The sequence below is a fragment of the Primulina eburnea genome, chromosome 14, assembly GCF_022965805.1.
Source record: "Primulina eburnea isolate SZY01 chromosome 14, ASM2296580v1, whole genome shotgun sequence".
Lineage (NCBI taxonomy): Eukaryota > Viridiplantae > Streptophyta > Magnoliopsida > Lamiales > Gesneriaceae > Primulina > Primulina eburnea.
Window position 1 is genome coordinate 31,403,060 of NC_133114.1, and position 20,719 is coordinate 31,423,778.

The 20,719-nt window shown below is 34.2% G+C and overlaps 3 protein-coding genes and 2 long non-coding RNA genes across 5 annotated transcripts; 2 read left to right on the forward strand and 3 right to left on the reverse strand.

The window, feature by feature from the left end:
• The first annotated feature begins 1,123 nt into the window (after nt 1-1,123).
• LOC140813312 (uncharacterized) lies at nt 1,124-2,085 on the forward strand. Its single transcript, XR_012113881.1, has 3 exons — nt 1,124-1,517; nt 1,603-1,675; nt 1,766-2,085. It is a non-coding gene; the product is annotated as an uncharacterized lncRNA (long non-coding RNA).
• Nucleotides 2,086-2,163: 78 nt separating this feature from the next.
• On the forward strand, nt 2,164-5,064 carry LOC140811346 (uncharacterized). Its single transcript, XM_073169197.1, has 2 exons — nt 2,164-3,499; nt 4,967-5,064. Exons 1-2 carry the CDS (start codon nt 2,164-2,166, stop codon nt 5,062-5,064), a joined length of 1,434 nt encoding a protein of 477 aa, XP_073025298.1.
• Nucleotides 5,065-7,549: 2,485 nt separating this feature from the next.
• LOC140812763 (uncharacterized) lies at nt 7,550-9,306 on the reverse strand. The gene is made up of 2 exons (XR_012113746.1): nt 9,028-9,306; nt 7,550-8,838 (listed from the first exon to the last, which is right to left on the reverse strand). It is a non-coding gene; the product is annotated as an uncharacterized lncRNA (long non-coding RNA).
• Nucleotides 9,307-9,881: 575 nt separating this feature from the next.
• Nucleotides 9,882-12,356, reverse strand: LOC140812884 (uncharacterized). Its single transcript, XM_073171259.1, has 4 exons — nt 11,978-12,356; nt 10,511-10,648; nt 10,274-10,423; nt 9,882-10,166 (listed from the first exon to the last, which is right to left on the reverse strand). The coding sequence occupies exons 1-4, from the start codon at nt 12,350-12,352 to the stop codon at nt 10,092-10,094; spliced, it is 738 nt and encodes a 245-aa protein (XP_073027360.1). The 5' UTR covers nt 12,353-12,356; the 3' UTR covers nt 9,882-10,091.
• Nucleotides 12,357-16,436: 4,080 nt separating this feature from the next.
• Nucleotides 16,437-19,506, reverse strand: LOC140812459 (uncharacterized protein At4g15545-like). The gene is made up of 10 exons (XM_073170725.1): nt 19,206-19,506; nt 18,741-19,051; nt 18,592-18,660; nt 17,902-17,955; nt 17,718-17,781; nt 17,482-17,556; nt 17,144-17,392; nt 16,932-16,977; nt 16,762-16,840; nt 16,437-16,673 (listed from the first exon to the last, which is right to left on the reverse strand). Exons 2-10 carry the CDS (start codon nt 19,035-19,037, stop codon nt 16,572-16,574), a joined length of 1,035 nt encoding a protein of 344 aa, XP_073026826.1. The 5' UTR covers nt 19,038-19,051; nt 19,206-19,506; the 3' UTR covers nt 16,437-16,571.
• Nucleotides 19,507-20,719: the final 1,213 nt, after the last annotated feature.

Consider the following 20,719-nt stretch of genomic DNA (forward strand, 5'->3'; position numbering starts at 1 on the left):
AGAGTCTAGAATTAAATTAAACAATGTGTTAGTTTATAAATTAAATAATAGTTATTTAATTTAATATACATATACATGTATATATTTTATATGATGATATAAAATATGTGTATATGATATTATTATATCATGTATTATTAAAGATTAATAAATACATTATATATTAACTATATGTGAGTTTCTAATATAATCAAATTATTAGAGTCCTTGTGGCAGAGGGACTCCTAATGAGATTAGGAATCTCACTCTATATATATACCACAAGGACTCATAATTACTAACCCTAATTTTGCACACAAAATTGAAAAAAAAAAAAAAAAGAAAAAACTTTCCTACCTTTGCCAATAAGCTCTCGGCCACCTCATGGGGATTGGGAGAAAATTGTTGGCCAAAACAAATTAGATTTGTTTTAATTATAGATTAAGAATCTATAATATTTCTTAATGGTTGATTAAGAATAAATTAGCCAAAAACCCATGATTTTGAATCATGGAACTCACGGCCACTTTACAATTTGATTGGAAAGGTTTCGGCCAACTCCCTTCTTCTACCATCGCGCCGATTCGTCTCCGGATTTTGGAAATTCGGAAGCTACAATCTCAACGCATAAATCATTTGTGATTTCTAGTGCAATCCAAGCGAGGAACAAAGTTTCTGATCGTGGACCTAATTAGGCGATCAAATTTGAAGAGCCGTTCGTAGGGATTTACAAGAGGGGCTATCTCCGCTTAAAAACCAGAATAGTTTGGAGTCCAGCGTTTAATACGCAAAGGTATGACTCTAAACACCCTATGAATGTTTTTTAAACACACGACGCCCAAGAACAAAATTTTTAAACTTCCGCTGCGTCTTGGATGCGAGAATACGATGTCCCAACAATTTTTTCCTTTTCTAGAAAGTACGTACTTGCTTCTGATTAAATGTCTTTACGGTATGAGTGCTCTGCCTTTGGTGGTATAATTTGTTTGCACTTCTAAATAATGATTTGACCATCGACCAACGCAAACAGTAGCACGCACAAATGTTTTTCCCAGCCGAAAGAAATCAAAAAATTTGTTAAAGAATCTCATTATTTGTGCTTCATATATTAGCTGTATGATATATTATTGCCCTTTCGGGGGTTAATACCCATTTTCGTCCTTCTAGTTCATCACTTATCCCATTTTAGTCCTTAATCATTGTTGACTGCTTATTTAGTACTTAATGTATTTAAATTGATCCGGAATTGGTCCCTGCCGTCACGAAATCGTTAGTATTAACGTTGACCAGAGCATGTGCTTCTCACGTGATCTTGTTTTTGTATGCCAGTCGATTTCTCCCCAAATCAGACTTCCCATCCTCACGAAAGACCTAAATCCCCAAATCAAGGTTTCCTCCCCAAATCAGTGTACTTGCCATTACCCCTACGCCAACACTAAATCCCCAAATAAAACGATGGCAGTAAAGGGAAGTGCGAATGCTTGGAGACGGTAATGGCAATCTTTCACCCCGAAATGAAAGCATTCTTCGTGTAATTGGTAAGCAAGCTGTCCTTGATTTATTTCTTCTGTTTTCTGACTCAAACTTTTCAAGTTAGCTGATTTTTTTCGAAATAAATTATAGGTACATTCGCTAAAGTGGTAGGCTGTAATGGCTCGAAGAAGTAAATTTTCGCTTGAATTCACCCCGAATTACGGTAATGTTTTATCTTTTAATGTGATGACTCTGTGGATAATTTTTTTTAAGATTAATCACATTTACATGATGTTAATATTATGTTTGTTAGGTTGGATGAGAGAACCCACTCTTGTTACAATTAAATTGAACTACAATGGTTCAATGGTTACCAATCGCAAGACGAAAGTGTACGAAGGTGGGAGTACTGAATTCTTTGATTTTGTGGACATGGATAAGATAGGGTTGATTGAACTATGGGGATATGCTAAGGAAGTAGGATGCATGGACAAAGATAGGTTCAGATTTTGGCACAAAATCGGTACATATTTGACCGATGGTAGATATTTGGAAAGTGATGCTGATGTGGTTGAAATCAGGAACAATGTCCCCAAAAATTACGAAGTGGAAATTTATATCGAACATGATGAATGTGTTTCAATCAATCAGATAGATGCATCATGCGTTTTAGATCAACCGAATGAAGTTGAACCGAGTACAAGGGTTGGAATGAATGTTGAAGATGATGTAGAATTTAACGATAGTGATTTTGATTTCGAAGAAGAAGCAAATTATAAGGGAAAGGGGAAAAATTTAGTAATTGATGGTGCTATTTCCAATGAATGGTTTGAGAGAATGCAAGGTGGTGAAGGAGATGATGATTGTGCAGAAATTGATGAGTTAGAGAGTACATTTGCTTCTGAAGAGGAAGATTCACAGAAATTCGAAATGTATGAACATTCGGAAAATCCTGACTTGAAGCTTGGCATGATATTTGATTCCAAAAAAGAGGCAAAGTTTGCAATAGAAAGTCATTGTATTAGACGAGGGATGGTAGTTAACTTTGTGAAGAATGACAAAAGTAGGCTTCGAGGTGTGTGCAAAAATGAAGGATGTAAATGGGTTATTCATGTGTCACCAATGAGTAAGGACAGTTGCTGGCAGATAAAGACTTTCGATTCTGAGCACAAAAACTGTTATTGGAATGTGAAGAACAGAAACATCAAATCAAGCTGGTTAGGTGAAACTTTCGTGAATAAATTGAAATCAAATCCCAAGTTAGGTACGAAAGAGTTTAGAGAAGATGTTAAATCTACTTTGAATGTGTCCCTCACATACAAACAAGCTTATCTGGGGCGTAAAAAAGCATTGAAGCTAGTTGAGGGCAGCATAGCGGAACAATTTAGCCGAATAAGAAATTATTGTGCTGAATTGAAAAGGTCTGATGAAGGTGCTTCTGTCATTCTGAAACTGACTGGTGAAGATGATGGGCCAAGATTTCAGAGGATGTATGTGTGTTTTTCGGCCTGTAAAGAAGGTTTTAAAGAGTCTTGTAGACCTCTGGTTGGAGTTGATGGATGTTTTTTGAAAACCAGTAGTGGTGGACAATTGTTGACTGCAGTTGGCCTAGATCCGAATAACAACATTTTTCCTATTGCGTATGCATTGGTGGAAGGAGAAACAAAGGATAGTTGGATGTGGTTTCTGCGGTTGTTGGATAACGATATTGGCTTCGAGAATCAAGATGGTTGGACCTTCATGTCTGATAAGCAAAAAGGCTTGATTCCTGCATTTGAGACTTTGTTTCCAAACGCTGAAAATAGATTTTGTGTTAGGCATCTATACACCAACATGAAATCTGATGGATTCAGAGGTGTGGCGATAAAAAATGCTGTTTGGGCAGCCGCTAGGGCGACAAGAGTGGAAGAGTTCAAAAGGCGGATGGAAGAGTTAAAGAAGATTAATCAAGATGCTTACATATGGTTGGCTAAAAAACCTGAACAACACTGGTCCAAGGCATACTTTAGCACCATGCCGAAATGTGATATACTTCTTAACAACATGTGTGAGTGTTTCAACAGCATGATTTTAGATGCGAGGGAAATATTCCCAAACGCTGAAAATAGATTTTGTGTTAGGCATACTCCTCCCAAGTGTCGTAAACACCGGGTTTTCTTCCAACAAATACAACATATGTTTTTCCCTACAATATATAAGAATTTCAAAATTTCAAAAGAATTTGCATACAAAAATACACACTAAAACATTAAACATGCTATTACTCTGCTGCAGAAATTCGAATACATCACAATGCTTAGAGTAATTCGAATACACACTAACCCAACTTCGAAATACACACTAACCCAATTTCCCTCACAGTAATCTAAAACAGTACATACGTAAATATTCCATGAACGATTAAAGATCAAATAATATCAACTTCAAAATGACAAAAAATATCACAAAATCTAACACCTACAAACACATTAATCGCGAACCGACAGCAGAAAAATTAAAAAATATGAAAAGCCATCACCATTGCAGATGTAGTAGTATATCGAATCTGGAATTGCAGATTTTTCTTCCTCTTCGACGTGGCTTTCGAATTACGATTCCTTGATTTGGGGATTTAGGTCTTTCGTGAGAATGGGAAGTCTGATTTGGGGAGAAATCGACTGGCATACAAAAACAAGATCACGTGAGAAGCACATGCTCTGGTCAACGTTAATACTAACGACTTCGTGACGGCAGGGACCAATTCCGGATCAATTTAAATACATTAAGTACTAAATAAGCAGTCAACAATGATTAAGGACTAAAATGGGATAAGTGATGAACTAGAAGGACGAAAATGGGTATTAACCCGCCCTTTCGGTTACCAACTAGGTAGTCGAATTGAACAAGGAACAGTTATTACATTGTTCGCTTTCTGAAGCATGGGCCAGACTCTCATACTTCTGGCATTAATTTTTTCCCTGTCTTTTGGATTATATATTTTTTTTTATAGAAAGCGTTTGGAGATTTTTATCTGTCTAAACAACCTAACTATCTACCTAAGTAAGATTTGAATCCAAGATCTCATGGATCTTGGTCTCTCACCAATCACCATGCTTCTAGGTCAAGAGATCTTTGACGGATTATTGTTATACTAGTTCGAAAGAAAAGTGTTTTTTTTTTCTATTAACTCATTCAATTTTGAGTTTTGGTCAATTTAGTTCAATGTTGATTTTACTACAATAATTTTTAATTTTTTATTGTAACATCAGCATTTTCCGGTGCTATATCAACTATTTGACCAAAATAACTGAAAATTAAATTTTTAGTATACCAAAACCAACATCTAAAAATTTAGTAGACAAATCCCAAAATTGGAGAATTTAATTGACAAAGAAAACTATTTTCCCTTTGTCTTATATAGTGATTGCACAAGCTTAAATAAACAATTTTTTAAAAAACAAAAAGTTCATAATAATTTTTTTTGGAACATTTGCAAATATTACCTTAATCTAACTTGGTTTGGCATATACTGAAGTTGAAAAATTTTCGAGTCTTAAAGGCCATGTAGAGCTCGGAGACGAGACTTTCCACTATTTGTTCGTGTTAAGCCATGAGGTAAAGAGAATGGCTTAAACACAAACAACTAGCATCTTACAGTCTCACAAACTTATTCATTACAACATATTTTCTTGTGGATTTTCGCCTCTCCCCTATTCATTTAAAAGCCGATACTTAGGACAAAGATGTAATAGTCATTTCCCAACCCACACCCTCCCATTGTGCCAATATTATGCTGTAAGTTTGAGAGAAAAGGTTTAACTCAGTTGATTATTTTATCAGTTCGGAAATCTTCGGAACTTATCTATCACGCCCCGAAACTCGGAGTTGACACCGGCGTCGTTTACAATCACACAAATTAAAACGACAAGCCTTCTCGTAGCACAGTATAAACCAAACCAGTTTATATCATAAATTCAAACGAAATAAACCATTGTCTTTTACATCCGAAAATCAACAAATGACAGAATTAAGTGCGGAAACGTCTTACAACTTATTAAATCATAAATTCGAACTATACTACTACTAGTACTGGTCGCGTGGATCACCATCCCCAAAACTGTTCGGACTCTTCGTCCTCAACCTGTTCTTCGGACGACTTATCTGGGAAGGTGGTAAGGGGTGAGTATTTGGGAATACTCAGCAAGTGGGGGATATCGAGCACAATATAAATCAACATGTAAAATTTCGAATTAATCATATGACTTGCATAACATTTTCGTACCACATGCATAAACATATATCAAGCACTGCAATTTATCGACCTTCTATGGTTTACTGACGTCAGTCCCTAATTTTTACTCCTCTAAGGGGGCGAGGCCGTATAGCGGTTATGTCCCCCACCGCGTAAGGGTACGTCATGGTTGGGATTCCCACCCATATACGGTTGACTCCTCACAGTGCGTTTAAAATCGTATGACAATGCAAGAAGTAGAAGAAAATTGTACTCGACTATTTATTTATTTTCTTTTAAAAATTTCGAAAAATCACCCATGCATAAACCGAAATTTTGATTTTTAAAATAGCCCACTTACAGTATATTTGAATGCTAAAAACGTAGGTTGCTTGCTTCGGGATGGATCGCTCCTTGCTCTACACTTGACGGTGCTTCGACTCGATTTTTAGGCTGATTTTTGTGACGATAATTGGACAGAGCTTCGCTAGGGAGAGGCTGCTAGAATTCGAAAATATGCAGCTAGGGAATTTCGAGATTGTGGTGTAGAAAGAGTGGGGTTGATGCACTATTTATAGGGGAGGAGGGTGGAGTTAATTTTGGTGCTCAAATCCTTACCAAAAACCATGCCAATCTCATAATTTTGACTCTAATCCTTCTTGCCATTTTCGAAAAATTGAGCTACCAAAGTTGAGAGATTTTAATCCTTGATTTTCCCTCATGGCTTGGCTCGAAAATCTTGATGCTAGATTAAGGGATTTTTGAGTCAATCTTGGTGATATAGTTTCCAATAATTAAAGTATCTAACCATAAAAATCATTAGGCATATATCCTTGTAGGATTTTCGAAAATTTGTTTGCCATAAGATGCTTCAATCTTCTAGATATTACAACCTTGTAAATCTTCTTCCCATATTTTCGAGATTTGCAAGTCTAGGTCCTCATTTGATTGACTAAATAATAAAATTTCTATTACAAGGATTTCTAATATATTTTCCACTTCATACCATAATCCAAGATCCTAAGCTCTTAAATTTCCTTACAAGGTCCACAATTGCTAATTATATCCTTGAAAAATCTCGGTTCTCACATTATCAGTATCTTCTCCTCAATTTCTTGTGAAGCTAGCTATAATTGGGAGATTTTGATAGTTCTCCTAACATCTATTTTTTTCCTCGTAAGATTTATTTTACATCCGTCTTTTCATTTGTGGAAACAATTACCCTAAGTTACGAGAAAATTCTATCATATTGTCTGTAAATTAAACACGTTGAAACTCCTCCTGAATATGGCATCCTATATCCACCAGAATTTGTTCCAAGTGGCAACTTGACCCTCCCTGTCACGCCCCGAGACCGGGGTTAGTCGACATCGGCATTGCTCAACAATCACATAATCGTCAAACAACAAGCCTCGTAGTACAGTATATACCAAAACCAGTTTATTTCTCATAATCAACAAAAAACGTCTTTACAACTCAAATACAAAAATAAACTGATTAAATATGTTTTAAATAGTGCGGAAGCGATAAACATAAACTAAAACTTAAAACTTCTGGAATAACTCGGGATCTTCTACCATCCCCAAAATTTCTCTTGCTCATCTTCATCCATTTGCTCTTCGTTCTTATCTGGGTGGAGAGGAAGTAAGAGGTGAGTATTTTGGAAAATACTCAGCAAGTGGGGGCCGTTCGAGACATGAAACAACATATACATATACTTGAATTCAAATTTTACATAGCATATCGTAACTTGAATCATAACGAATACTCATACTTCATAATCATAACATTTCATCACATATCATACTCGTATATCATACTTGTTTAACATACTCATATAACACATTTGATTAGCACTGAAAGTCATCTCATTTCCATGGTTTCCTGATATCAGTCTCCTATATGGTAATCCTCTAAGGAGTGAGGCCATGTCCAATATGTTAATCCTCTATGGAGTGAGGCCGTACAACGGTTACCATCCCACCGTATAAGGGTCATAGTTCGGAAATCCTTTCCCATATCCAATCAAATCCTAACAGTGCTTTGAACATAATAACTTGACAAATCTTAAAAAAATCATATCATGAACAAGGAATTATGCTCGAACGAACTTTCAAAAACTGAAGGGAGATTCGTACACAAATTATAATTTCTTTAAACACAAGCCCACTTCAAAGAACAAGTGTGGCAAACAAAAACTCACTTACGAAAGAATATATATACATAACAAAAGCCCACTTACGAAGAACAAGTGTGCAATTTATAGTATAACAAAAACCCACTTACCTTGAATCTTGATGAGAAAAACGTGTAAACTCCGGTGGCTGGACTGCGGCAGCGCTTCGCTGTGCTCGAAAATCCTAAGGAACTAGGGGAGGAGAACTTGAAAATATGGAGAAAAAATGGTGTGATTTTCGAGACACTGAGCCCTCTTATTTATAGGAGTTGGCTGCTATCCTGATCGTATATCAAATCACGTTTAAATTTGAATCAAATCTCCATCTAAATCGTGATCAAATCTACATTTATTCTTTATCCTAAATTTCGAAATCTATGTATATTTTTCAGGGATAATTTTCGAAATTATGCCTTGCCCAGTCTGCAAAATTTCGACTTTTGTGTCTAATTCCCAATATTCGGTAGATTTTTGACTTCCTAAAATAATAAAAATTATATTTCTTAAATCCCATAAATTTGCTTACTTAAATCCAAAATTATTGGTATTTTTCCACAAATAAGATTTGGATTATTTTACTAAAATCTTGGTAGTTGAACTTTTAAATATTTCCCACGACTGCATTTATCGCGTAGACTTTTCCCTTTATCTATTATTTTCGAAAATTCCATTCTAAAATCCTCAAGATTTTTAGTTCCAAGATTGAGTTATCTTCTTGCTTAAATCTTTATCCGGGTATTTCTGTACATCTCAAATTCAGAAAAATATACACGATATTATTCAAATTCTTGAGTTCAACCTGATATTATCCAATCTAAAATTACAAATACTATCACGATCAAGAATCGAAATCTTGGATTTTACACTCCCTCGTTTCAAAGGACAATTATGGGAATCCCATTTGCGGGTGCTTCTCCTCATTGATATCTGTAATGATTGTGCTGTTGCACTGAAAATGACTTCACTCGTCCTCCATTTACCAGGAGCAATCTTTTCCAAACTGAAATTATGGAACAAATTAAATCTACCAATGAAAAAAGGAAATCGCTAGTTGAAATGTAATGAAATCTCAAGTCTATATGGGGAAATAACGTTAAACCTGGATATGGAATATAATATATGGTGCACAACACTGCTTGTGTTTCCATGTACATGAGTGATTTATACTAAAGCGGTGGATTTACTTTACCGAATGATAAAGATAGATGTTGCAGTCACTTCAGTTTAATTGGTGCGCCTTTCTTACGCTTGAGAGAATGCTTGCTTGTGACACCCATTCACATTTCTACTTGTTAGTGAGCCATGCATGATCAAATTAAGAGGATTGAAAAGAGAGAAGCTGACATATTTTCAAGTGAATTTTTCAAATCCACTAGTCGCTAGTGAGCCGCCGGCCATTATAAGATCGTCCACAAAACTAGCATCCTTGGATAGATTATTTTGGGTCTGGGATATGCAATAGCCATGCCCTGTGTATGTTGATTCTCGATACAAGAATTTTATCATCAAGTGATCATATATAGATATATATACACACACAAATCACAATGGCACTCTTTGTTTTGATTACTAAAAGTTAGGTGTTATGCTTGCCCCACTTTGAAAGTGAGAACAGTTTAGGCACGGAAATTTAAATTTGACATGGACACTCGTTAACGCTACCTTATTAAAGTCATTTTTTAAAGGTTACAGCTTGATTAGATATAACTAATATTTTTCCATTAATAGAATGAAATGAAAATATCAAGTCCACTTTCAAAAGTAGTTTCAGTGTCCCATCATCGGACGAATTCATTCAGCTGTATGGTTTATGTTAGGAAATTGTATTTGCTGTTTCTTATATTTTCGTTCGAATTCTAGGGTACGTAATTATGTACTATAAATGCAAAATGATCCAAATGGCTAGGATTAGGTCATGTTTCAAGGGCTTGCTTAGCCCACTTTGAATGATAGCTTGAATATATATCCAAGAATTCGTCGATAAATATGCACCAAAAAGGAATTGAGAAAATAACTACCAAAATCATCAGTCCTTATCACTAGTTCGATGCTCGAATACATTAGAAAATGACTTTTGTACAAAAAAACAAGACGCAGCTTTTGAGAGTTACATCTGCTATGTTAAGTTCTTACATGACCAATGACCTAAAAATTCGTTAAAATATATATAGTAATCGACATGAAAGACATCCAATTCAGTTGGTTGATGAAATGAGCAACATAAAAATGGAAATTAGGTAGGATAAGAAAGCCTCAGCCAGATATGTAAGGCAAATATGCAAGACTCGCCACAGCATCTTCCAACCAATCGTCCTCCTCATATTTCATCTGAGAATTAATACACACATTATGATATGTTAATTCATTAGTAACATTTAATTAAAGACTTGTGAACAATTGAGAACTATATATCGCCACAATTTCAAAAACCCTACCTGGATAGATTGTTCATCAAGCGAATCATAACAATACCGATCACTTGTATTCTCTGTTAATGCATTTTCATTATCACGGGATTTATTGTTCTTGGCGAATCTTCCACAGACTCGGACACGCTTATCTGCTAGGGTTTTGCGACATGCATACTGCATAAACATATATACATTTGTATAAGGGTAATATTTATAGCATCGTTTAGCTATTGACTTAAGGTGATAAAATTAATTAAGTACCTTGATTCTCTTTTTAAAATTTCTCTGGTTCTTTTTCTGTAAGTATCTACAAATTCGACTTTTTCTTTCTTCAGCAGAATATCTTCCAACCTTGACTGAGCTTTCTTCAACTCTTGCTTCTCGTTTGGTTTGTATTCCCTAGCAATATCAATGAGTAATTTTATTGAATTTTGAATGTAGTACCTACCATGGTATTTTAATTAATATATTTATGTATATTGATTATAGCTGATCTTCCATGACATGCGTGCTTTATATTGGCTTTAACTACATACAATACAAGTATACAAATATGTAAAACTGAAAGCTACTTGTGCCACCTATAATAAGCTCGAGGTTCTGGAACAAACAGTTTCAACAGATTAAGACATGCCTTCAACATATGCTTGCCGTGAAGGACGCACAAGAGTTTATGCGAACGTGTCACACTCGTTGATGATTATTTTTAGTTTTAGCGACGACATTTAATACTGAAAGGAATTTTATTTTTTGATATATTTTCTTTTTTAATTACTTTCCTTTTAAAATATCTTTTATGTTTTGCCTTTCTAGACTATGATCTCGTGTAGATTTATATGACTAATAATATCTTCAAGATATGATTTAATGAACTAATATCCTTAAGATATGATATAATCTTTAAGATATGAAAAAGAGTTTGTTTCCGAATGAAATTGCTTTCTATGTTTAACAAGAAAAAAAGGGAAAAAGTATAAAGGAGAGAAGAAGATACAGTGCGAGAGAGATAGAGACGCATTCGTACGAAGAAAGGTTTTCTGATTGAAGTAATCTCGCGTCGTTGATAAAGTGTTGCTTCGAAGTGCTGACAAAATCTGAAGACAACACCTAATCACTGTTGTGATTAGTGCGCTGATTTTTGAAGACTTTTTTACTTCTCAGTTGATGCATCCTATGTATTTTGGTTATACGGTTTGTTAGAGGTTTAGGATGCAATTTGTTACTCGCCTTAATAAGGGAGTTATTTTATTCTTTCACTAGTATTGGTTTTTTTGTAAACTTACAAGTTTTTCTAGTGAATTATTTTGCCCTGAGGCACCGCACAAGTATTTTATACTTATGCATAATTTATCTCTCGTATCTCGTATTGTTATCATTCAAGTTGTTTGTTAGTTTGTTAAACTATAATTTCCACTGCATGTTGTCATGGGTGTTACAACACCTACACACAACACCTACATTCTGATACACACAACACTCACCCTCGTCACATTCACACTGTGGGAACAGAACTTTCAAATACATAGCAAATCAATTTTATCTGTTGCTTAAATAACAATATCTGCTGACAAAGTGAAATGCCAAAAAAAAAAACAAGAACCAAGATCGTATTGTTGAACAAGATTTTCTTGGAGGCATGAAAATGTGTGAAAGCATGAAAATGTGTGAAATTAATTGTGAATCACTAGTGTATGTACCGTAAGAAAAATAACTAGTATAGAAATATACCCGAGAAGCAGCCATGTGACAAGGGGGCCAGAGCATGAACTCTTCTCCTGGCTCAAATATCTGGTGCTTGTAATTACACGCAGCAATACCACGAAAATCCATCCCAAATTCTGATGATTCAGGACCGGCCATGCAGTCTGAAACCCCAAATGTCTCAGGAAATGATGCCACCGATACTGGAGAATTCATGTCACATGATGAGTTCATTGATGGATGTTTATAATTGATTCCTGCATTATTGCTTGACATATTTGAGGATTCTTCACCGATCAAGTTGTCAGTGAAAGAAGCCGGAATCGGGAACGGGAAGCTGAAAAATTCAGTGGAGAAATTAGTATGATCAGAATAGTGCGGACCAGGAAAGGAAGCAGCCATTGAAGAAAAGTTGAGTGGTTTTCCAAGAAAGGCTTTGATGCTATCAACTATATATAGCATGAAGTCGTAAGATTTTTGTGAGTGAGTGATGGATTTTACCGCATCAAAATTGATATTTTAGATTAAAAATTTTTTTATTTTGGGGTGTCTGCCCTTCTTGTAGTTTCTGGATAAAAGTATATTAATTATATAAAATGCAATTTCACCGTCTACAAATATAAATTTTTTTGGATATGGGATTGGTCCTAGCTGGAAAATGTTTGCAAAAATAGACAAATTGATTTGGTCCATTATTTTACGTGGTGTTTGCATTTACTTAGTTGGATGTGATTATATATGGATAAATCATACCGAGGCTATTAAACTAATTTTAGAATAAGAAGTAAAGATAGATAAGCAAATGTTTACTTTAATTTATTAATTTTATTATTGAAATTATGATTAAGTGGAGAGTTACAACTTTGTCTTCTGCCTATAATAAATAATCTTATTTTTAGTTTGTATTTGTAAAATTGAGATTATGATTTTTATTGAAGAATTTAAATTATTATTTATTTACATGAAAGTTATTTTATTTCACCAAAATTATTGAATAATATTATTTATTATTTAAATTCATAAATTGATTAAATAATCGAGGGATAAGAATAAAATCATATAAAGTGTACTAAATAACATGTTAAATTATTGGTATTAATGTAATTTTTCTTAGTTGGAAAGAGTATTATTAAAATTTGATTATTAATCACCTTTCATAAATCATCGAATTTTAAAGAATAAATCAGGTAAGTATGGATGAGTTTTACGAGTTAGCACGTGATTGAAATATCTCAAGTCCCCGACATTCATGGGAAGTCGAACCTCAAAAATTGAGATTTGGAGGCAAAAATGATAATTTGCTAATGTTCAGGATTGTTTTACAAAAGATGATGATTTCAGATAAATGATTAAATCTATAGATCGAAAAGAAATGAGAAAAATCATAAGTGGTCAGTCTCTGAAAATAAAAATGAAAAGCCGGAAATGTTTCTTGGTGAATAAGTTATAGTAACATTAAGTTTTTAACGATGATAAAAAAAAAAAAAAAAAAAAATCATCACTATTTAATGATATTTCTTTTTTCAAAATTATCGGAGGTAGGAATGTCCAGAGATATTTTTTTATTTATTGATCAAGATATCATAATCATTTTTTAAAAATTAAAATCATCATAATATCAGCTTCAAGATTTGATGCTAACGCAAAATCTGGGAAAAAAATAAAAGAAACAAACAAAACTGAATTTTAAAAAGTTGCATATTAGTTTGCAGATTTTATTAATCACTCCATTCGATATATATACTAAAGTATTTGAATTAGGAAAAAAAGAAAAAGAAAAATGAAGAGTGGCCTTTGACGCGAATAGACTACTATGGAGGACCTGATCATGTGCTCACTTTTCTCTAACTCTTTAAAGTGGCCTGCTTTAAATTTCAGTGAGTACAATATAATGACTAAAAAAATTAATATATAATATTCATTCTGTTTGAAAATGAAATAAACTATGATTTATCTCCTAGTAAACCAAGAGCAATTCGGAAAAATATTGATTGATTTTAATGTAATATCTAAATATTTTACATACAAAAAAATATGTACGTGCATAGAAAAATTATACGCTTACGACAAGTACAAATTATCACCGTATTTCTGAAAGACAACGTTTTTAGCCTATATACTAGATATGGAGGTGCAACTCCATGCATGACCACTACTCATATTGCACGTGTGTAATTCATTTTATAATTCTGCAAAAAATAGGATCTAAAAAGAAAACTAATTGGCTCTTTAATCATTTTATGAAATAAGGCAAAAACTTGTGTGAGACGGTCTCACGGGTCGTATTTGTGAGACGGATCTCTTATTTGGGTCACCCATGAAAAAATATTACTTTTTACGGGAAATTTGGCTTCAGTCCCCAGCCGCCTTTTTTCTTTGTTTTCAGTCCCTAGGTACTTTTTTAGTACCACATTTCCACATGAAGTGTACCACATTTCCACATGAAGTGTACCACATTTTGTATGAAATAGTACCACAATTTTGTGGGTAGGGAGTGAATGCAAAGAAATATTATGATTGGGGATTTTTAAATAACTTCCCTTACTTTTTATGCTAAGAGTATTATTTTTTATTGTGAATATGGGTAGAGTTGACCCGTCTCACGGATTATGACCCGTGAGACGGTCTCACATGAGACTCACTCATGAAATAATTCGACCCTAAATCTACGTAATTTTATGTTAATCTTGTCATGTTCTAATTCGAGTTAATGCAAATTAAAGAAACAAATGAAGTGGAAAAAAAAAACCAAGGTGGCATATTTTGTGCTGATCTAAATCACGGAATAGAATCCAGTGTTTTAGTTTAGTCTATGTTGCATCAAGATTATTTCTCCTCTTATTTTAATACTATTAAATCGTGTGGATATCAATTTTTTTAAAAAAAAAAATTGACATATATATTGATGATACAAAAACTAACATACAATCATATTATAAAAAGAAAAATACTTCAAATATAACATAGAATAATCTTAATATTACATCTTCACGCACAAGGCATAATCTCTTTGTACGCCTAGTTTCCCCAATAAAGCATGCCTAAATATTGTGATTGATGTACGGATGCCCTAGCTCGTCCCATAATCACATCAAAGAATAAGCTATTTCCTACTTTAAATTAATCGTGTTGTTGAATTAAAGACGTTTGTAAAAACGTTATTTTACGATGAAATGAATAATTGGAATTCTGAGAAATGATCCGATGTGTTTTAATGGGTCGTGATCCAATGAGTGTAAAGAACTTTATAATTTGGGCGAGAAATTATTTGCGACGTGGGATGTAAAAAAGTTTACATATAAAATAGAGTTTATATTAAAATTTAGGAAAACTATATTTTTTGTTCTATATATTTAATTTTTTGCGAATTCATTATTATGAGCTGTCAAATTTAAGTCGTTAGTTGCTATCTTTTTCTTTTTTTGCAATTTTAATAATTTTTCCGACGTAGTACTGATGTTATGCAAATATGCAGTGTTATATCATCACTCTCAATTAAAAAAATGACTAAAATTGTAAAAATTGAAATATACATGATTAAGACCGAAATTAGACAACATAGAGGATCAAAATCGCGTAGAAAGGTAAATAAATATGATTAAAAAAATGCAACTGTTACTCATGATAACAAGCTTTTGTACCATTGTCAAATTTGTATGCTTATTTTGTAAACATATTTACTTATTCCATGTTTACTTATATCCCACCTCGCACAGGCCTGGATGGCTGGATGAAAAATATATCTTGAGCAATACAAAATCTTGAAAGCTAAGCCGGACAGGAATCATATCTTGAATTGACTGTCAAATTTTCTTTTTTCGATTGGTTTCATGTGGGAGCAATTTCATGTTCGTGCATGTTGCCAAGAGATTCATGTTGAGCCGATAGTAGATTTTCAAGGCATAAAATTATTATAGAATTTTAACGCTTTTTCCTCTTTTTCGCTCTTAAAAACAACTATTCCTGAAACTATTCTCGAATAGTACGATTTACCTCAGTATAGTTGGGCCAGCAGAGATATGGTGGTCGTGGATTTGTCAATCTTTTCATCTGCACATGTAATTCTTTGCCGTCCGATTGCGATGCCAATCCAATCTCATCTGTCAAAACACGATCTAAACCTTTCTTTTTTTCTTCACATGGCTGCGGAAAGGACTAAATTCCAACTTCTTTTTGGGTAATTCGCAAAATATGACTGTATGTCTGTTTCTGGTAAAATAAGAAGAATGTTTGTATTGATTATAACAAGCTAAAATAATAATCACATGTATTAATTGTGAAAAACATGTATTGGTTATGAAAAAATAAAAGAAATCACAACTTAATAATTAAAAAATAGGGAAAAAATTGCAGCAATTTCTTCCCGTCCTAATTGATTAAGGCCATAAATCATGTGTACATCAGGGAATTGTGTAGCCGTAGTACCCTTGCTTGTGCTGATATGACATTTTTGTTACAACATTGTTAAAAGTGGGATTTCTTGAACTTTGTTACATGAAAAGTGAAAATGTGGAAAAAAACGAATCATAAAAAGTAGTAAAAATAGATTATACAATTAACTTTCTTTTAATAATTTTAAGGTTGCACCAAACAGTACAACTGAAGCACGAAAATGGCTCCACTAGTTGCTCTGGTGGATGCTGTGGCCAAGTAGCCCTTGAAATAATGCATAAAGATCTTTATTATCCATTCCAAAAATCTCTTCTGCTTTCCTCAAGGTCTCCTGAAAGTAAACCGATGTGGTGAGAACAATATATTTATTGGCCCCTAAGATTAGATACACAATGGTTTTTATCGACTTCGTGTGTCACCTCGCGAGATTGCTTTTGTGCATTTAATTCCTTTACATTGGCTAGGAATGCACTAAATTGCTCCAACGATAAACGATTCCTGCATTTTACGATATAATGCCAGAAACCATATGGTAAAGTCACCTTGAAAGCTTATTCAGTCATGGTACTGTCACTGAGACTGAACTCACCTGGCTTGACGAAATAGCTCCTTTCCGTTAATTCGAGGAGGCCGAGCTACAAAGTTTTAAAAACAGATAACATAGAGAAAGAGCATATGGACTCACTTGAATCAATAAGCATAACAACTAAAACTTCCATATGATAGCGACCACAAAGCGAATGATCCACTAATGTCAAATATAATAAAATAAATTTAATATTGTGGGCATAATTAGTAGACCTGGTAGTGGGTGTCCTAAAGTGGGAGAGTTTGTGCCTGATGACTGCTGGCTTGATGGGTACCACGAAGAAAGAGAAGTCGATCCCTGAGTTATAGGAGAAGTTGTGCCAGAGGTTCTCTGAGGCGAGCTTGCAGCCGAGTATCTTTTTGGGGAAGCGTTAATAGAAAATACAGTTGGAGTTCCAGTAGGAGTAAATCGAGGAGTTTTATTTGGTGTTGCGGAAAAAAATTTCCCAGCCTGCTGAACAGCTGTGAACCAGAAGAAATTAACAAAATCATCCCTTGGACGGCAAATTTGGAAATGTACATCAGAACAACAAATATAAAGGTTCTCATACCAATGTCATTTATACTTGCACTGTCATCAGATGTCCCGAAAGAATGATATTTTGTGTAGCCATTCGAATCATCATCTAGAAGCAACCATAAGCCCCGAAATCAACAAGTACACATGAAAACATGAAACAAAGACGAGGGTAGCACTTCTAAACTGTAACATGGTCATAATGGACATAAGCCCCGTGCACCAAAAAGTCCGACCACATAAACGTAAGGTAAAAAAAATCAAAACTACCATTAGTTGGATAGGCCTTGGGGACAGCTTGCTCGTAAGTGCCAATATCTACAGTTTCTGTTTGCTGGTGAGATAACAATTATAGGTTAGTTAACTTCTCCAAAATCTAATATTGAACCCATAGAAGACGACATAATCCTTGGTGGCTAGGAAGAATAGGAAAAGGATGGTGAAAGAAACGTACAGGAAAACTATCATCATTTAGTGACTGCACCAATTGTCTCTTAAAATTCTGCAACTGTAAGAAGACAGGGGTCAGATATTCTCTTGAATGTACTAACTCTACACATGAAATCCAAACATGCTAAAATCATTATAAGCCAGGAAGAGCATAAAATGTCTTGGAATTAGAACGTCTAAATAACTTCAGTTCCAATTCCAAATCCATTCTGATTTTACAGAACACTACTGGAAAATTTTGTCCATACAATATTAACTTCTCAGAGAACGTTGAAATACTGATTTTAACTTTCACGGTTTCACATAAGTTGCTAAAATAGGGGAAGCAAACTCCTGTAACAATCTGTGTAACACGAATGTCGCAGAAGATTTGTTCCCCAGTCATTGAGGTGAGTATATTTTCGAAATTATGCATTCGGTGAAGTATATGCGTGACAGGACAATGGACTTGAAGGAAAGAGCAGAAAAATATTATGTTCTACTCTAGGAAATCTCACAGTTACAATTACCAATGTAACCAACCATAGAATTGCATTTTAGACTTTATTTATCTTGAACATATGTCAGATATAATTAAAGAATTTAATTCTTGAAATCAATCATATGAAATCAAGGAACAAACAGATGCCACATCATTACTGTAAGTTGCTAAAATTAACATGAAAAAGCAACAAAAGTACTCAAGACTACTTACCTTGGCCAAGTGCTGGCTCAGCTTCTTTGCAGTGAAAGCCAAAGAATCTCTCTCCTTCAATAGCTTCATCTGGCAATCCAATTAGAGAATGACAAACAACTTCGACAAAAAAAAGTTGAAAACCAATTTCGGTCTGAACTAGTGAATACGTTTTCTTCGCGCTGGAATTTTAACCACAATTCGATTTCCTGGTATGCGGTCTCGAGCTGGGAAACTTTATCTTCAAGCACCAAAATGGCCCGATCCTTGTCGATAAGCTGCTGCTGAAGACGATCCGCCTCAGTTTCGAGCTTAGTCACCCGCGACGCGATCGCCATCGACGTGATCTTGCGCGACAAATCCAGCAGATCAAACGGATCCGTCGGCAGCACCGATTGTATCTCTTCCGGAAGATCGAATTGTGGCCCCACACGGCTGCCGTCTCCGCCACCGTTAGCCGCCATCATGACCAATATGGACCCTACAAAATGGAATTCCGGATGATCGTCGAGTTTTGACGGCGTCGAAGAAGAATATGCAAGAATGATGAATCATTTGATTTGAATATAGAATATGATTATTTTCATCTCCGCAAAGAAAAGTCCAAATTATTTTGATTCCCAGAAAGTTTGAACCTTTCGACGTTCCCGACGGCGAAATCAAAGCTTCTCCGATAGGGAAAATCAGGCCAAGTTCAGTTCACCTTTTTTCTTTTACAGTATTTTTCACCCATTAGAAATAAAATATTAATTAATTCCATCAGCACCATATATGTTAAATTCTCATACAAATCTTAAAGTCCCATTTTCAAATATTAAGTCAAACTTCTAAAACTCTAACCAAAATTTGATATAAATCAACCAAATTAGATTTTTTTCGTCCGGAACTCCAGATATAATCAAAATCTCTAGTAAAACAAATGTTTAGGACTAAGAAAATGTATAAGGTTTGTGCAATATTAATTTGTTGTCCAGATTTTGAACAACTCTCCGATCTTAAAAGATCTAATGACTGAGACAGTATATTTTATCGTAGACAAAAAATCTTGGCTTTATCATTTCAAGTGTGTATTTGAAGATGAGTGAGTTTCATGTAAGAACGTCTCTAAGAAATGATATTTTTTCATGGATGATCTAAATAAAAGATCCGTCTCACAAGTACGACCTGTGAGATCGTCTCACACAAATTTTTGTACATGAATATGACAATATCCTCTCTGTTCTCAGTGTTAGACAAAGTATAGTACATGCAGAGGGACAAAGACTCGTATAAAATCAAAGAATTTTCAGGTTTTTATACATAAGAGATGATACTTTTATTTCATTTTTTGTTATTTGCACACACTAATAAATTTGACATATTTTTTAATACATAAAGTATAAACACGATATGAAATATAAATATCAATTCCTTTCATATATTTACCAACAGTGATTATATTTCCAGGTAGGTAAGAGTGAGCATTATTAATTCGTTAAGGTAAGTATGAAATTTCGGTTTTTTATTTTAAAATTAAAATTATATGTTAATTAAATCAATGGTGTTTATTTTAAAAAAAAAAATGATTTAGGATATTTTTAAATAACAGTAATTTTTTATACAGGCCTAATAAATATTTGTAATATCCATAATATATTTTCTGTGGGACGTGGAGCCTTTTATATTCTCGTTGGCTTTAGTCTTTCAAATTTGTTTTACTGTTTTGAAAAATGTCGAATCAACAAAATTTAATCGGTTCGATTTTTGTGAAAATGGTGTTTGCACCAAAAATTAAATTGAGCCCAACTAATTGTCTAAGCCCAAAAATTTAAATTGATAGAGAAAAAGAAGAAGCCCATTAGTGTATTTAAATAAGCAGATAACGTCCAAGAGATCGTGGAGAGAGAAGGAGATCGTTGGAGAAAATGGGAAAAGATCGTGAGTCATGGGAGATTGGAAGGAACCGCACCGCACAGTAAAGAAAATGGAGGAATCGGCAAACAACACACACACAACTCTACACAGACAAAAATCTGCAAAAAAACTCTCTGCTAAATTTACAATTTTCAAGCAATAGTTTTTCAAGCTTTTCAGTATATTTCTAGCGTCTTCTCATTTTAGATTTCAGCACAAGTTATTATATTTTCAAGTTTTGATGAATTCCTACAGT

Excerpts from the sequence above, each read along its gene's own strand:
- LOC140811346 (XM_073169197.1), top strand. The coding sequence starts at position 2,164 with ATGAATGTTGAAGATGATGTAGAATTTAACGATAGTGATTTTGATTTC. Across the intron at positions 3,500-4,966 it reads TATACTTCTTAACAACATGT|TTGAAAAATTTTCGAGTCTT; the intron begins GTGAGTGTTTCA and ends CATATACTGAAG.
- LOC140812884 (XM_073171259.1), bottom strand. The coding sequence starts at position 12,352 with ATGGCTGCTTCCTTTCCTGGTCCGCACTATTCTGATCATACTAATTTC. Across the intron at positions 10,649-11,977 it reads GTCACATGGCTGCTTCTCGG|GGAATACAAACCAAACGAGA; the intron begins GTATATTTCTAT and ends TGATATTGCTAG. Across the intron at positions 10,167-10,273 it reads TTGATGAACAATCTATCCAG|ATGAAATATGAGGAGGACGA; the intron begins GTAGGGTTTTTG and ends ATTAATTCTCAG.
- LOC140812459 (XM_073170725.1), bottom strand. The coding sequence starts at position 19,037 with ATGATGGCGGCTAACGGTGGCGGAGACGGCAGCCGTGTGGGGCCACAA. Across the intron at positions 16,978-17,143 it reads TTTAGGACACCCACTACCAG|CTCGGCCTCCTCGAATTAAC; the intron begins GTCTACTAATTA and ends AAAACTTTGTAG. Across the intron at positions 16,674-16,761 it reads CACAAAAGCAATCTCGCGAG|GAGACCTTGAGGAAAGCAGA; the intron begins GTGACACACGAA and ends GTTTACTTTCAG.